The following is a 16,759-nucleotide window of genomic DNA, read 5'->3' on the forward strand; positions in this document are numbered from 1 at the left end:
GGGGGGGGGGGGGGGGAGGAAGGTTGACACTGAGCAGTTGTCTACAAATGCTGAAACATATCCTGACACACTTGTTGTCTACAAATGCTACATCTCTATCATGTAAATGCAACTAGAAATTTTAAGTCCTAACTACCTCTAACAACTGACACAAAGCAATTATTGCACTATATTTGACCATCATACACGATTGCGTTTAATCATGATAAGTAACAATGATGTTGATTATATCACTCAGTTATGTAACATTGTTGTTTCTTGCTTTAGTGGTGGAAGACATAAACAAGAGAAGACAACCACTGCCCACTATGGATGCAGTGTACTATGTCCAGCCAACAAAAGAGAAGTATTTAAAATTCTTATACTTAATTCTTTTGTGCTGTTTTTCTTTCTTTTCTTACTCTTTGACAAGCAATATATAATTTTGAAGTACTATATTTGTAGTGCCTAACTTTTATGTTTTCCTAAACCTCTTATTCTTTACTTGTTTATTATATGTGGTTCAAGAGCTCTCCTTGCATCTCATGCTAAATATCACCATTGGCTTTTTGTCTATGTTACAACTGAATTTACTTGCAAATCCAACAAAACTATATTATTATCAGGAAACTACATTAATGAGTGTATTTTGTCACATTTGTCTAGAAGACCTCAACATATTTGTCCATATATGCAACAGAACAATGACCTTTAATGGTTGGTGATTTTATCTTTAAGCATGGTGCTCCTCCATAAGTCAAGTTCTTATTATAGTTACTGTGGTTATTTGGTTTTGATGACTGCTGCACAATAGATGTTCCTTCATCCGGTTCATCTCCGCTAAATGAGGAGCATCTTATTTTATTTTATCCTCATATGCTTCTATTGAAATGCAGTGTCGTTATGCTCCTGTCTGACATGGCTGGAAGAACACCTCTTTATAGAGAGTATGTGAAAGATCATATGCCTTTCATGTTTCTGTTATCTGTGTCTCATCACAAAACTACGGTATTTAGATCTTATTATGGTTCCTTAATATTCGCTTCCTTACTCCTTTCAGCGCCTACGTCTTCTTCAGTTCATCAGTTCCAAAAGAATTGGTTAATTATATAAAAAAGGAGCAAAGCTTAAAATCTCGTTTACGTGCTATGAAAGAGGTTTAAACTTCTCTGTGATCTTTGTTCTTGTTATATAATTAGATTCATAGTTGTATTTACTTTTGAGTGGAATTTGCAGATGAACTTGGAGTACTTCGCCATTGATAGCCAGGTACCCAATGCTGCTAAAGTAAAATTGCTTTTAGTTAATCTGCTTGAAATTTTCATCTTGTGCCAGACTGCCAGTGTAACGGTGTAAGCATTGTCATATCAACATAAGTATGCAATAAAGGGAGTTATGCAAGCAATCATACCTTAATATATAGACTTCTACTATTAGTTGCGCAGATGCTTTTTGGAGCATGTAGTACGAATGATGGTTTGCTGTCTATGGAAACTTTCAGGTGCCAAAAGTCGATTGGAAGACATTGAAATACTAAGATGGGTAGAATACCTCTAGGTAGCATAAACTTAAGCTATTACTCTTTCTGAGGACATGAACACTGGAAGAACGGGTTCAGAATGTCTTAGAGAAGGGTTATCTAATGGTTTTTCTAAATTTTCCTTGCTGTTATATAATGAGTTTTTTTAATAAAAAATATAGTAAAGAAAAATCTTAAGATATTGAAGAATTATTCAAACTTGACTATCTATCATATGACACTTTGTATTTTAATTAAATACAATGTTACAAAAGGAAATTGTTAAGCACATTATTTGAGTATGGATTTTTTTTTTGAAATCAAATACAAGGGTTATAAATAATTGTCTATTTAGATAGATAACTGAGAATTTATAGCTAAGATGTAGAATGATAGAAGCATTACAAACTTAATAGTTTTTTTATCAAAATAATAAAATATGATTAATAAATTTAGCAATGAAATAAGCAAACATCATTTTAAAAACAAACATTTTCAAGTTGTGCCCATTTCATTGTTGGGTCAACTATATCCCACCCATAAACATGTTAACAATTATGATTTTTTTCAAGTTAGAAGTCGTGCACTTAAAAGTCAACCAAAGAAAGGTTCCATTTTGTAGACTTTATAATTGAATTAACGCAACTACAAGCTTACAATTGATGGAATATGATTTTAAAAATGAGTATGTCAAAATCATGGTAGTATTTTTTATTATATCATAAAAATCCATGAAAGAAAGTCATTTTGATTTAAAATACAAGAAGCCAAGTAGATTTCAAGATTTATAACTTATGAGGCAATGCCAAATCCTAAGAGATCCACCCCTATCTGTGCATAATGCATGTTATAGTAGCAATACGTAAGCTTTTTGCTGTCACTCCCAGTGTTAAAGTGATTTATTTTTTGCTCATAGAGAGTTCTGGAAAAAGTTAATTTAACTTTGGACTTGTTTTCTTGGAATCAAGTGGTTGATTGAAAAAGAGTTATTATTATATGTTGCTTTGTGGTTTTGACTAGCCAATTCTTTTTCACCATACAGTGTTTTATCACTGATAATGGGATGGCTTTGGAAGAACTTTATGGGAATGAGGAAATGACCCGAAAAGGAGATCAATGTTTGAATATGATGGCCAACCGCATCGCAACCGTCTTTGCTTCATTGTTGGTAGGCAATCTTGTTATTTCTTATTTTGTCAAGGTTGAGGGTCTGGAGTAGGAAATGTGAAACCTTTTTCATAGTGCTTTCAATATAGCTGAAGCTTATATAAGTTCTTCACAGGAGTTCCCTTTTGTACGTTACCGTGCTGCCAAATCCCTTGATCCTACCACAATGACGACAATTCGTGATTTGATCCCTACAAAACTTGCTGCAGCTGTTTGGAATTGTCTTATGAAATATAAAGCTCTCAACAACTTTAATTTTCCTCAGACAGAAACATGCGAGCTGCTTATCCTAGATAGATCAATAGACCAGGTCTTTTTTTTATTCTTGATTCGTAGATTATGGCTTTCTTACTGCAATCTATTACTTTTAATTTGTCTTAATAGCCTCTTATGGATTTTATCTTCTAGATTGCTCCTGTCATTCATGAATGGACATATGATGCCATGTGCCATGATTTACTTAATATGGATGGAAATAAATATGTTCATGAGGTTAGTCTATGCTTCTGGGCATGGATTGTTCTTCAAGTTTGCCTTCTTTTTGCTATTATACATCAAGTAATTATACTACTTAGGTTGCAAGCAAAACAGGTGGCCTTCCTGAAAAGAAAGAGGTCCTGCTAGAAGATCATGATCCTGTATGGCTAGAGCTCCGCCATTCACATATAGCAGATGTATGTCTCATTGGGTTTCTTCATATTAGTTCTGAGCATATGTATTCAAATGGTTTTTGATCAATTGTGCCTTCTCAGGCTAGTGAACGGTTGCATGACAAGATGACAAACTTTGTGTCAAAGAATAAAGCTGCACAGATGCACCAGGGTTCAAGGTCTGTTTACAGATGATTTTTATGTGAACTCGAACTTTTGCTCCAGAGAAAAATTTGGATACAAAGATGACCCATTATGTTAATTGTTGAGGCATGCAATATAATTATGAAAATGTCAACCAAAATTAATTCTTGCACAGCTAGATATTTGGGATTTGTAATATGATTGAAGATTGAAATTCTTTGATTTCTTATCATTAGGTAATCACATAAAAGCAAGTACTATTACTGTTTACTAGAATATAGGTTTTACATTCTTATCATCCAAAGCCGGGGGTCTTCACAGAAGCAGCCTCTTCACCCCTAGGGCTGGAGGCATGGTCCATATACATCCGCCCCTGCGGGGTTAGGACCCTACCTCCAAGTGGGATTTTCTTGGTTTGGTGTTCATATTCTTACCACCCAAAATGTTGCATCTAGCTATGGATAATTTGCAATCATGCTGAGAAAATAAGGCCATCATACAGTGTTCATGGCGTGCAAGGTTTGCGTGGGACCTTGCAGTGTTTTAACTTGTCGCGGCTTATGGCTGCTACCTCTCTCCCACAATTGGAGTTAATGTGGCCCCCTTTTTGGCTTAAAAATGTTACATTTGTTATTATTTTTACAGTGTAATCAGTAATGTAGTATAATTTTTCTATTAAAAAGGTCAAATTTGAATTGCACACCAACCGATTTCATATATGAAGTCATGGGACTCTGTTGTGACTTGTGAGGGAGGGGTTATATGTTTAGACTTTTTCCAGTTAAATCTGACTGGAGTTTAGTTCAGTATGTTAGATATTAACTTGTACTATAATTTGTAATGAAGACCCATACTTACCATGTCACGAGCGATGGAATGCCATTTAATTTCCTATTTCCAGTGGTCCAAGCTGTTGCACTCTTTTATTTACTACAAGCTTAAGGAGGTTAGCGTTTTGTGGTTTGACCCTGACATATTCTTCAACCAAATCCTATCTCTAGAATGTTAACATTCCTACATCAAATAAGCTGCTTTGTCAATCATTAAAACGTCTTAATGCTTGTTTGGATATTTAATCAAAAGAAGACAAGCAATTTGTGTCTACAATTTCGATTAGTATGTAGCTGTTGTTCCCATTCAATTTTCTAAGTCCGAAAATCTACACTGGCTCAATAAAGATAATTCTGAGAATTCCTACATGGCATGGGTCTCTAACGTTGAAGACATATACGTGGAAGTCTAGAACTGTCCTTTTGACATCAGGGTGGATTGTATAGGTTGTGTAGCCCTTGATCATTTGGCTTTGAATGTACAATATGGCTTTCAGAGTTCGCTTCTTGGTATACTCTATTTTTTTCTGGCCTAACATTAGTTGCGCACTTGAATTAACTCGGTTGAAATCGTAGGAAGATATCAAAATTTTTAAGTATATGCAAGTCCACTTAAGCAAGTATTGTCATATGATAATGTAGAAATGGATCTCTATATGTTATAAAATACAAAAAGGAAAAATAAAGAAATGACAGGTGTTCTTTGTTTGTGTATTCATTCTTAAGCATTCTTAAGTTCATTTTCTTGTCTAATGATGACACCTGATCATTGAAATTGTCCCAACAATTCTTCGCTATGTATGTGTTCTTACGGTATTAAGCCATTTGGTGCATCAAATCTTTTGTGTATGCATTTCTTGCCTAATTATACTGTTCCTTTGTGTGTAATGCACATCTTCGAAATTCTAGTTGTCACACGGTAACTGATTCCTGGTTTTCCCTTTCTGTGTATTGCACTTCTCCAGTCTCCTTTCCTTGTAGATTACAGTAGTATTTAGACCATGCTTATAATATTAGCTTATATCTCATTACACAGGTGGACTTTTGATTTTGTAAGTGTGTGATCAGGATTCAAAGTAACCTTGTTTTCCATCTGTAGGCTCGGATGCATTATTTAGATTTATCATGTAACTTTATATTTTCGTAAGTATTTCAAAAAATTGCACGTCCTTTCTTGAACACCCTCTGGCCATAGTGGGTCTGCGGCTCTGCGCCTGTCATGCTGTAGCTTATGCTCAAATGCACATTTTAGCACTGCCATTCTCTGTAACTTGATTTCAAATATTTTGTTTTTATGTGTAGAGATGGTGGTGAGTTATCTACTCGAGACTTGCAAAAGATGGTCCAAGCATTGCCACAATATAGTGAACAAATCGACAAGCTATCCCTCCATGTTGATGTAAGTTGACAGAAAATTCCACTTGTCGTATAATGCTCTCAGTTACCAAAAATCTATCTTAGGGAACTAACGTCATAGTAGATTAGATATTCCAAATGATAAGACCTCATGTTGTAGAATTTATTTGGGTATCTTAAACAGTTGCATTATTTAGATCTCAATGAGTGCCTAGTTTAGGGATCTAACATGTCTTGACACAAACTACGTAAGCCATTGCTCTTATTTGTTATTATTGGAGATTCAATGATTTGGTGTATCGTAAGAACAGGAGGAAGTCTCTTATCCCAAAATAGTCGGGGAATTTATTGTGCGAGAACACAATATTTAAGCCAAGTTTTTCCCAGCTCTCTACTTCCGCTCTCGTGTTTGGTGGCTAGGTTTGAGTCGATTTTGACCCCATCTTGTTAAGCCTAAGAGGCACGAGCTATATTGACCAAGGAAAGAAAGATGAATGCACCAAAATGCAGGTGGCCTTCCCTTACCCGAGGGATGAGATGTTGCTTGTTTCAAATTGCACCTTCTTTTGCCTTTTGGGGTGGGGTTGAAATATCGATATGTATCTGATCTCCCTTTTGTATATTGGGCCATATGGTCATGTTTGTTGATCCTGTTTGACTTTGACAAAAGCTTCTTTCATTGGTGTAATATATTGAATTATCTTCTTTCCTTCCAGTCTTGTCCACCTTTTGTACATTCACAACCTTATGAAAATGTCCTAGGCAAGAATTTTTTTGGTAGATCTACTATTATTTGCATATTCTATATTTTATGATCAACCATCCCTACATGTTGGATCTTTAAATGCACCAGCAATGGTGATGGTGATGGTGATGGTGATGGTGATGGTGATGTGTATGAAGAGGGTGGCATTGTGAGGGTAATGGTAGGCTGACATGAGCATGGGTAGAAGTGAAGAGAGACTTGAGCAGTGCAAATACAGATAAATTGGCTGTAGATAGGAGATATCGGGTCAACTTGACTCATCTAACTCATGGTCGTATATCAGGTGCAGATTGGTGTGCACCAGAATTCATGGGATATGGAAGTCCCCAAATCTATCACTAACTTAATATTTTGGATTTGTTTACTAATTTGCTTATAGCCAAACTGCTTACATGCTTTACATTACACTTATCGTACTTCTTATGTACTGATTCCTTTTTTAGGCTGCCCCACAATGAGTATCCTTTTTTCTGCAAAATCTATGAGTTCCTTTACCACGTTTTTGAAACAACTGACATATAACACAATTGGCAAAGGTATATGCTTCTTTGCTACTGTATATGATGAACGAAAAAAGTTGGGTATATTGGTTAAGCTATTAAACATTGCCAAATGTCTTAATCTCCATGACACCTTTTGTACAAAGACTCTTATCTGTGGGACAGTGGGAGTAGTCAAGAGGGATGGAAAAAGTAGAAGGTCAAATTAATAAAAGAAGCATCTTGAATTTCAAGTAGATTTTTCAGATGTGAAGATCACTTAAATGTCAAATCTCCAAAATTACATGCTCCGGTTTTTCTTCTCAGGTAACATGCTTATATTGTATCTAGTTTGTTCCTTGAATTTGTGGTTGAAGTTAATTTAATATACTAGAACTTCATGTTTATTAAGATGTTCCACTTCATGTTTAAGTTCTCTAATTCTTAAATTACCAAGCCAATACTTCTTGCTTCAAAAGTATCTCTTAAATCTTTTTACATGGCTTACCAAAGATGCAGTTGCTTTTTGAAGTGTCCCAGATACTGCATACAAGGAACTATGGAAGAAGGAGATTTTCTAATGCAACTGATATAAATTTTTGTATGGATTTGATTGATGCAGATTGCTGCAAAGATTAACAAAATTATTAGGGAGTCGGGGCTTAAAGAAGTGGGACAACTAGAACAGGACCTTGTATTTGGAGATGCAGGAACTAAGGAGGTCATCAACTTTCTCAGATTAAAGCCGGTGAGCACACATATCTGGTGAAATCAAAAGCACAAACATCATCAGTGGTCCATGCACTTATGTTATTTTTCTACAAAAACACGTCAACATTTCTATGTTTCTTAGCTGCCTCTTAATGCAGGATGCTACACGTGAAAATAAGCTGCGATTATTAATGATCTACGCAGCAACTCATCCAGAGAAGTTTGAGAGTGACAAACTTGCAAAATTAATGGAGGCAAGGCTTTCAATATATTTTATCAGTTAACTTGTAGACTAAATACTTAGTTTGGTGCCGCTCAATTATATTGTAATTTTTCTATCACTAGGCTTACAAGTGAGAGAGATCTAAGAAGTGTATATTCCAATTCTTTTTCCTTGCCTTGATCACTAGAGCATTTGAACATGAACTCCTCTCTCTCTCTGTCTGTAAGTTTCCATGAATGGTAGGATGATTTAGGATCTTCTCTTGTAAGACAATTGCAATACTTTGTTGCTGTCAGGTTTGATTTGGGGAACTATTTTTGGCCTAAGGTGTACAAGTGTTTTTATATGTCACTCCTATGTTTTGTTCTGCAGCTATCATTTGTACAAATTATTCTTGACAGATGAAGACGTGTTTCATACTTTTGGGGGAATACAAATTATAATTATTATCATGAAAATTAGATTCTCAGTGTCTACTTGAATTTCTTAAGCCGTTTTGGCTCCAGTAACTGTGATCACAAAATATTGATGTTTATCATTTTGCCTTCTGGCTGATATACATATTTTTCCTCTATGTTTTCCAGTTAGCAAGACTTCCCTCAGATGACATGAATGCTGTGTACAATATGAGATTTCTTGAGGGATCATCAGACGCAAAAAAGAACTCAATCGGTGCCTTCTCTTTGAAATTTGATGTTCACAAGGTATATAAATGGTTCTATTCTATGAAGATCTTCACTTTTTGTAACTTCTTTTTCCTGACAATATCATCTCTTCTTCATGTCATTTCAGAAGAAACATGGCTTAAGAAAAGATCGTACCGGCGAAGAATCAACTTGGCAATTATCACGGTTTTATCCTATGATTGAGGTATGGGAGTGTTTAGTTTTTAGTCCAATTAAGCTTGACCTACTTCTTGCATCCACTCTTTCACCAAACAGGAGAAAAATATATAAATAAGAGTTGTGTGGGCTTCTTTATATATGTTGAAAATTGATGTTTGTCATACACTCAGCATATTCATCCAACCAACCAATTCTGCTCATTGGTTGTTCTTGTATATGCATGATATGCATTATTGTTTGTCATCGTTTATTCTAAAGTACTTTTGCATGGTAATACATAGATGAACAATCTTTGTATTTAAACATAATCATTGGTTCAAACATCTCGAATGTTACATGATTTCCCATTCTTTGACGTACCCTAAAATGAATATGGAAAAAAAAATATTGTATGCAAATACCACCATGAAGGCGTGGTTGGACCTATTACATCAAAGCAGAGGAGATTGTGATTTTCCTTCTTGTCCCACATCAATTTAGATTTTGTAGCCCCTACTTAGATCTTTAATAGTTCAGAACTTCATCTGTGGTTGTCTGGGATGGATAATTTTTAGGCTACTTTGTTTTTTTTTTCTTCTCTCGTCACATTAAAAGGGGGTGTACTACAATTTGGAACCAGACCAATCAGAAGCAATAACGATTTTTTAGAAGGATTGAGAACTGTATTGGAAAATGATTGTCCAGTCTCAGTGTGGGGCAGAACCAATGCTGAACTTTCATTATTTTAATTTTATGTTAACAAATGCGAACATGTGTTGCATTTTCGATTCAAAACTGATTGTAATGTATGTACAAGCTAATGCTCATATGATAACCAATATGTTAGGTTCTTGTAGTTTCACCATTTATCCTTCCACCAATCGTTGTTGAGTCAGAACTTCTTCACATGTCACTAAAAGAAGAAAAACACCACTCTGACTAGTGGATAATATTGTTTCTAATTTACCAATCTAGAGATAATGGTTGTAAATGACATCAGTTAGTGGCATTTGATTTCTAATGTATGAATCTAGAATTAATAATATTAACGTCATCGGCACTACACAAATTCTTTATGAGCGTTAGTTAGGCTTGGATCATTGTAATGCACCTGTTCTATAGTTATAATTAAAAAATCTGCATACTACGATAACCAAAGTATATCTTTTTCATCAGGGCCTTGAGTGAATAATTAGAGGAAGAATTAGGCCGTACTAGGTGATGCCAAATAGTTTATTGAATGGAACCAATTCTCACTTACAAAGATAATCAATTCAAGGCATATAATGTGTACCAAAATAAACTCACTCTGGCCTCTGGGTCTAGTTTCTTGTTGGTTTCATTTGTATGTGATTGGACCAAACCGGAGGTCAGAGAACCTATCACTGCTGGTTATCCGGTTATGTTAGTTGAGATTTGAGGCAAAGATTTGCACACGATATACGCCACTAGTAATTATGTGCTTGTTATTATATCCTCTCTCTCTCTGCTTTCTTTTGTTTTTCATTAAGCATTTCTTCATGACAAAGAAAAGTTCTTTCTTGCTAGAGGAACTAAAATGTATGTTATCTTTTCAGGAACTAATCGAAAAACTTAGCAAAAATGAACTACCAAAGATTGATTACCCTTGTATGAATGACCCAAGTCCTACTTTTCATGGAAGATCACAGTCCGAGTCAGCAAAAACAACTGAACCTCCAGCTGCTCATTCAATGAGATCAAGACGAACAGCAACATGGGCCAGGCCACGAGATTCTGAAGATGGGTATTCAAGGTATGCATGCTTGTAGCTGTTTGCCTTGTTTAAAAACTGTTTTAGAGGGACGTGAACACACAAGATCTTTCATAGCCTTAAACTGCCTAACCATTCTAGATGTATAGATATAAATGTGACATTTTTTTAGTATTTCCCTCAGAAAGGATCACAAGTAGAGTGGTTATTCTTACCATCACATGTCTGCCATTATCGTTATTATTTTTTTGGTTGTGGTAGTTCCATAGTCATTTAAGGAGATCTGAGCCTTTTTTCCTTTATTATAGTGATTCCATTTTGAGGCACGCATCTAGTGATTTTAAGAAGATGGGTCGACGCATTTTTGTTTTTATCGTTGGTGGAGCAACTAGATCAGAGGTAAGCATTTTCTAGTTTATTAGAAATTTGTAGTTTTTATGATAAACATAGAGATCCTCATATTCATTCCTCTCAGCTGCGGGTTTGTCACAAGTTGACAACTAAATTGAAGAGAGAAATTGTTCTAGGTTCATCTAGTCTTGATGATCCTCCACAATTTATCACGGTCAGTAACTTCTCTCTTTTTCGGTAGTTTTTAATGGAAGTTCAAGCCTTCTAAAGTGAAATTCTAGATATCTATCTGCATTCATGATATTTGGAAATATGGTTCATCATTCGCTAATTTGACAAATATATGATCTTTTTATTCAATTTCACAAATTTTTCAGTGGCTTTCTAGTTCCTACTTGGCATGTCAGACTTCATGTGTCATGATCATATGAACTAGTTACATCATTATTAGGTACTTGAATTAAAACGAAACAAACTAGAAAACAGTAAAAAGGCAGTTATGCCACTAATGTTATCTTTGTGGCCTGGGACGCCATCCATGTTTTCGTTTTGCTTTTATTTTTGTAACTCCATTTTCTTCACTAATTTCATACGAAATGGTGAAGATAAGGAAAATGGAGAACTCATATTATTAGCCGTGGAAAATAAATCAAAGCAGAGAGTTCAATTGAGAGGGTTTTCAAAACAGACAGTTGATGGCCATATGGGTGTGGAGGGACTAGAAGTGGGCTTGATGTAATTGCTGACCGTGCTGGGGGGATGTCCTTAGTAACTGAGGAGGGTGAGTGCCGATTCCTAGGATAAGATGAATATTTAACATCAAAGAAGAATAACTTAAATCATAAACTTCATAAAAACATCTGCAGCAGAAGACTTGAACACTGATCAAACACCATCACTTAAACAGTCTGGAACTTCTAATACAAAGTCTACTACATCTGAAAAACTGAATAACATAACTAAGCTAACTTCAAATGAAGGAATTACGCAAGCCCCTTGCCTTGCCTGTTCCCTGCCTTCACAGATTCTAAGTTATATACTACTATTAGCTTATGCCAAGTAAGTTCACGGTTTTAAGCTAAACATTTAGTAAGGACGCACCACTTCATAGCTAATATCATTTACACCAAGTTGAACTAGTGTAAACAAATACAGATCAACTTGCTTGCATGTAACGTAACATAAATGAACATGAGATCTTGACTGAACAGGTGTAGTGTGGGGGCCGATTGTCATATCTGAACCAACCATGTACAATGACTAGTTAAACTGAACTGTTTACAGAGGTACCTTGCGGTACATGGACCAAATATTCATCTTCGAGGTACCCTGCCGGATACTACCGGCGTCCCAGTACATGACCCTACACATGAGCATATCTAAACATGCATATTTGAACATTTTATTGTAAAACATATAGTATGCTTTGAAAACTATAAACACATGGCATGCTCATACTTCTCTGAAAAAACTAAACAATACCGAATATACTCGGTCATGTCTGAAAACATACTGAAAATAAAATTTATATTGATATCATTGAACTTAACTGCAGATGTTGAACATACTATTATTGTATGTATCTCAGTTCTAAATCACATGAAACTTACCTTGGATTAGTGTAGAATCCAAGCTTGCCATCTGAGCAATATGATTGTCTATTTAAGCTCCAATTTCTCTACTCTTCTCTTCCCCTGCATCAGTTGGGGTTTCATGATTTTTGTTTGTAACTCATACCCCTTGGATATTGCTATAAATAGAGAAATCAAACTAAAAGACCGACAGTGAAATGACTAGTTAAACTGAACTGTTTACAGAGGTACCTTGCGGTACATGTACCAACTATTCATCTTCGAGGTGCCCTGCCGGATATTACCGGCGTCCCAGTACATGACCCTACACATGAACATATCTAAACATGCATATTTGAACATTTTATTGTAAAACATATAGTATGCTTTGAAAACTACAAACACATGGCATGCTCATACTTCTCTGAAAAAAACTAAATACCGAACATACTCTGTCATGTCTGAAAACATACTGAAGATAATATTTATATTGATATCATTGAACATTACTGCCGATGTTGAACATACTATTATTGCATGCATCTCAGTTCTAAATCACATGAAACTTACCTTGGATTAGTGTAGGCTTATTTGCCACTCACTTGCTCACAACCTACATAAACATCGTACATAGGTTTCCAAGTACTTGCACTATTCATGGGATGCTTGTATTACTTGCACATAACATGATCGTGCGAACACGTATTGAAGAACCCACACAGGCTGCTTGGATCTCACATGGCCATGCCAAAACTCTTGAATAGACTCACATGGGCATGCTAAATCACTCACATGAGTCACATAGACTGACGCATGCTCACACGACCATGTCAGACCCTTCCAAGGACTCACACGGCTATGCCAAATGCAAGGCAAAACTTGGTGTCTATGCAAGGTGCACAGGGCCTGATTTTGGGCTCTGGTTCAACCGTTTCACTTTTTTTGTGGCATAAATTCTTCATTTTTAATCCATTTTGACCGATTTTTTCTGCATTAAGATCCTAATAGCATGTTACTACAACATCATGGCATGATAAAACATTAATTAAACCCATCCTCATGCACTAATTTGGCTTTAAACTCTCTGCTTTCGTCAAGAACATGGAAATCACCATTTTCAACAATTGATTTTACCAAAAGGAGATTAACATTCACATTTTGGCAAAAGAAACAAAGGCTAGAACTTCAAGTTTATGATTGGGAACAAGAACAAACAATTCTAAATAGGAAGTTTATTTTTTTACATTTTGGACTAGTATGGACACACTGAATTGAAAGTAAGAGCACGATAAGACTTGGGTTTTAGTGTGTTGACTGAAGCACGAAATACTTTTTTCTTTTGTTGATTTGATTTGAATTTAGACTTGTGTAAATGTAACACATACAAGTACACCCTTGTATCCGTTGTCTTTTTTAAATCTCTACATGTTGGTATCCACGTATCATACATTTGCATTCTGGTACTTGCAACATAGTGCCTGTATTTTATAAGAACATGATATATGGATTGCATTTGTGTTGTATCCTGTCTCACCCCACCGTATCCCCTGTGAATGGTTCCCCGGGAGCACATGATATGTGGATTGGCCCAGGGTGGAAGCACGCCTATGCTATAAAGTGAGGTCAAGCTTGAAATTGAATAGATGCGAAAAAGAATTCACTCCAATGGCATTCGAGAGGCCATGGTCTCTCCAGAACAAAGCTCGTATTACAATTGAATTGAAAAACAGAATGCCCCAAAACAGGAACTCCCCGCAAACAAAAAGGCTCCCATTCTCTACACAAAAGGAAAACCCGAAAATACCCCTAAGGTCTTATTCAGAACAGAAAATAAGGAATCACACTAATTTCCCCTCCTCCTATATGTGAACTGAACCGAACCGAAGGTACACCAATACTCCCCCAAAGATTTCACCTTGCTCAAGGTGATTATTAGGAAGTTGTTGTAACAAAGCTTGTAAATGCTCCCAAGAAAACTCAATTGCAGACATTCCTTTCCATTTCACTAAAACTTCCAACTGTCGCGGTTCGCCTTGAGTAATTGGGCGAATATCTAACAGATCCTCTGGCTTTGCTTGTAGAACCAAGTCTTCCGTAATTTGGGTAGGAATTTCTGTTGTAGAAGCATAATTGTCAAAAGCTTGCTTTAATTGCAACACATGAAATACTGGATGTATCTTCACTCCCACAGGTAACTCCAATTTGTAGGCTACTTTTCCAATCTGCTCCAAGATCTTATAGGGACCATAAAATCTGGCTAACAACTTTGGCTGATTACCCTTCACTAAGGATTTCAGTCGGTAAGGACGTAATTTTAAGAACACCCAATCTCCGGGCGAAAAGACAACATCTTTTCTTTTTAGGTCGGCCTATTGTTTCATCTTACATTGAACCTTCAACAGATGCATCCTGGCCTCATCCCAAATTTCATCTCTGCTCATTAATTCTTGTTCTACGGACTGCAAATTTGAGGAAGCAGATTTATAACATATCGAAGGTGGAGGATCTCTCCCATAAAGTACACGGAAAGGAGAACATTTAAGTGAGGTATGAAATGAAGTATTATAAGACAACTCAGCCCAAGACAACCATTTACTCCACTCCCTTGGTCAGTCCGAAACCCAACATCTCAGATACTGTTCTAAGCATTTGTTCACAACTTCCGTTTGCCCGTCTGTTTGCGGATAGTATGCAGTACTAAACCTGAGTTTAGAACCTTGTAGTTTGAATATCTCTTTCCAAAACGCACTTTGGAAAATCTTATCTCTATCGGAGACTATGGATTGGGGAATTCCGTGTAGCCGTATTATTTTCTTTGCAAAAACTTCAACAACCGATTGAGCATTATATGGATGTTTCAATCCAATAAAGTGGGCATACTTGCTAAAACGATTTACAACCACCATAATGGTACTCTTACCATCAAATCGAGGTAAGCCTTCAATAAAATCCATCGATATTTCCTCCCAAACTATAGAGGGCAGAGATAGAAGTTGTAACAGACCTGCTGGAGTGCCACTTAAAGTCTTATTCCTTTGACAAACTTCACAACTTTTCACCAAGTCGTTTATGTCTTTGCTCATGCCAACCCAGAAAATCTCAGCAGCTATGCGCTTATAAGAACGATCCGCCCCGGTATGACCTCTGGTCGTAGATCCATGAAACTCCTCAAACAATCCGCTGCTCTTAGCTTCGAATACAGAACTTGAATTCTTCCTTCCTATATACGTTGATCTCTCTCTGGCGATCATTTTATTTTTACTTCGATTTTGGAAGCGGTCTCCATTGCCTCACTTAATGAAAATGGACTCAATAGATGCAGTTCGGCCTTAATCGAATTTTCCAATCCGTTAATGAATTGACTGAGAAATATCTCTTCAGGTATTCCATCCAGGAGCAGCAAATTCCACAAACTCTCCTATAATCATCGATTGGTCCTTCCTGTTTCACCGCCAAAAACTGTTCACATAACGATCCTAGAGCTAGCGATCTGAATTGACAAAGAATTAATCGTTTCAAATCTTCCCAACGCTCCCATTGAAACCATTTCAGCGCATCGTCTTCAAACGCTATAAACGAAACGTCAATTTGCTCCTCAAGACTTAATCGATTTAACGTGAAATACCTTTCGGCTCTCAGGATCCATCCATCCGGATCTGTACCATCGAACGCTGGAATTTCTAACCTCCATGCTTTTACTGCCAAAAAATGATTAGGATCGTGTTTATCACCATTTTTTCCACTTCCTCCAAATCCGACCGTATTATCTCCATCAGATGACCCAGACGAATAATTCTTCCTGTTGTTTCCCGATCCACTCGATCTGCTCCAGAATCGTTTGCATTCTTTTTTTAATTGATCCCACACTACTCTCGAAATCGTCAACTCTTGTTGCTACACTCCTCATCGCCATACTTGGATCGTGACTGCTCTGATACCAATTTGCTATAAACTGAGGTCAAAAGCTTGAAATTGAATTGATGCGAAAAAGAATTCACTCCAATTGCATTCGAGAGGCCATGGTCTCTCCAGAGCAAAGCTCGTATTACAACTGAATTGAAAAACAGAATGCTCCAAAACAGGAACTCCCGCCAACAAAAAGGCTCCCACGCTCTACAAAAGGAAAACCCGAAAATACCCCTAAGGTCTTATTCAGAACAAAAAATAAGGAATCACACTAATTTCCCCTCCTATATGTGAACCACCAGCCTGCTGTGTAACCATACTGAGCATTACTAAAACCATGCTTTCTGTAGGACAAAGCTACTCCTGTAATAAATTTTTTGTTAGGGTGCGTTTGGTATCCAGACAGGATAGAACTGGACATAGCAAGTTGTTGAGCGTTTGGTAAGATCGGAAAGAACAGATAAAATGACCAACTTACCCTTAATGAGTTGTTTATATATATTTTTTGATTAATTATGTAATCTATTAAACTATAATAAAATAAATATTTT

The 16,759-nt window shown here is 36.4% G+C and overlaps 1 protein-coding gene across 2 annotated transcripts in view; it reads left to right on the forward strand.

Moving 5' to 3' along the window:
- Positions 1-16,759, forward strand: part of LOC112527451 (SNARE-interacting protein KEULE-like) — a 25,235-nt gene that overhangs the window by 7,072 nt on the left and 1,404 nt on the right. Inside the window, exons 4-20 of one of the 2 annotated variants that reach the window (XM_025138118.1) lie at positions 268-346; positions 876-926; positions 1,040-1,136; positions 1,216-1,248; positions 2,541-2,666; positions 2,781-2,975; positions 3,074-3,157; positions 3,241-3,339; positions 3,418-3,494; positions 5,592-5,688; positions 7,513-7,638; positions 7,760-7,855; positions 8,409-8,528; positions 8,617-8,694; positions 10,226-10,422; positions 10,689-10,779; positions 10,856-10,945. In XM_025138118.1, coding sequence (XP_024993886.1) covers positions 268-346; positions 876-926; positions 1,040-1,136; positions 1,216-1,248; positions 2,541-2,666; positions 2,781-2,975; positions 3,074-3,157; positions 3,241-3,339; positions 3,418-3,494; positions 5,592-5,688; positions 7,513-7,638; positions 7,760-7,855; positions 8,409-8,528; positions 8,617-8,694; positions 10,226-10,422; positions 10,689-10,779; positions 10,856-10,945 — 1,736 coding nt within the window. The remainder of the gene's footprint in view (positions 1-267; positions 347-875; positions 927-1,039; positions 1,137-1,215; positions 1,249-2,540; positions 2,667-2,780; positions 2,976-3,073; positions 3,158-3,240; positions 3,340-3,417; positions 3,495-5,591; positions 5,689-7,512; positions 7,639-7,759; positions 7,856-8,408; positions 8,529-8,616; positions 8,695-10,225; positions 10,423-10,688; positions 10,780-10,855; positions 10,946-16,759) is intronic. The other variant, XM_025138119.1, reaches the window with a different exon arrangement.

Source organism: Cynara cardunculus (genome assembly GCF_001531365.2).
Source record: "Cynara cardunculus var. scolymus isolate 2C chromosome LG 15, CcrdV1, whole genome shotgun sequence".
In the NCBI taxonomy this organism is placed as follows: Eukaryota; Viridiplantae; Streptophyta; class Magnoliopsida; order Asterales; family Asteraceae; genus Cynara; species Cynara cardunculus.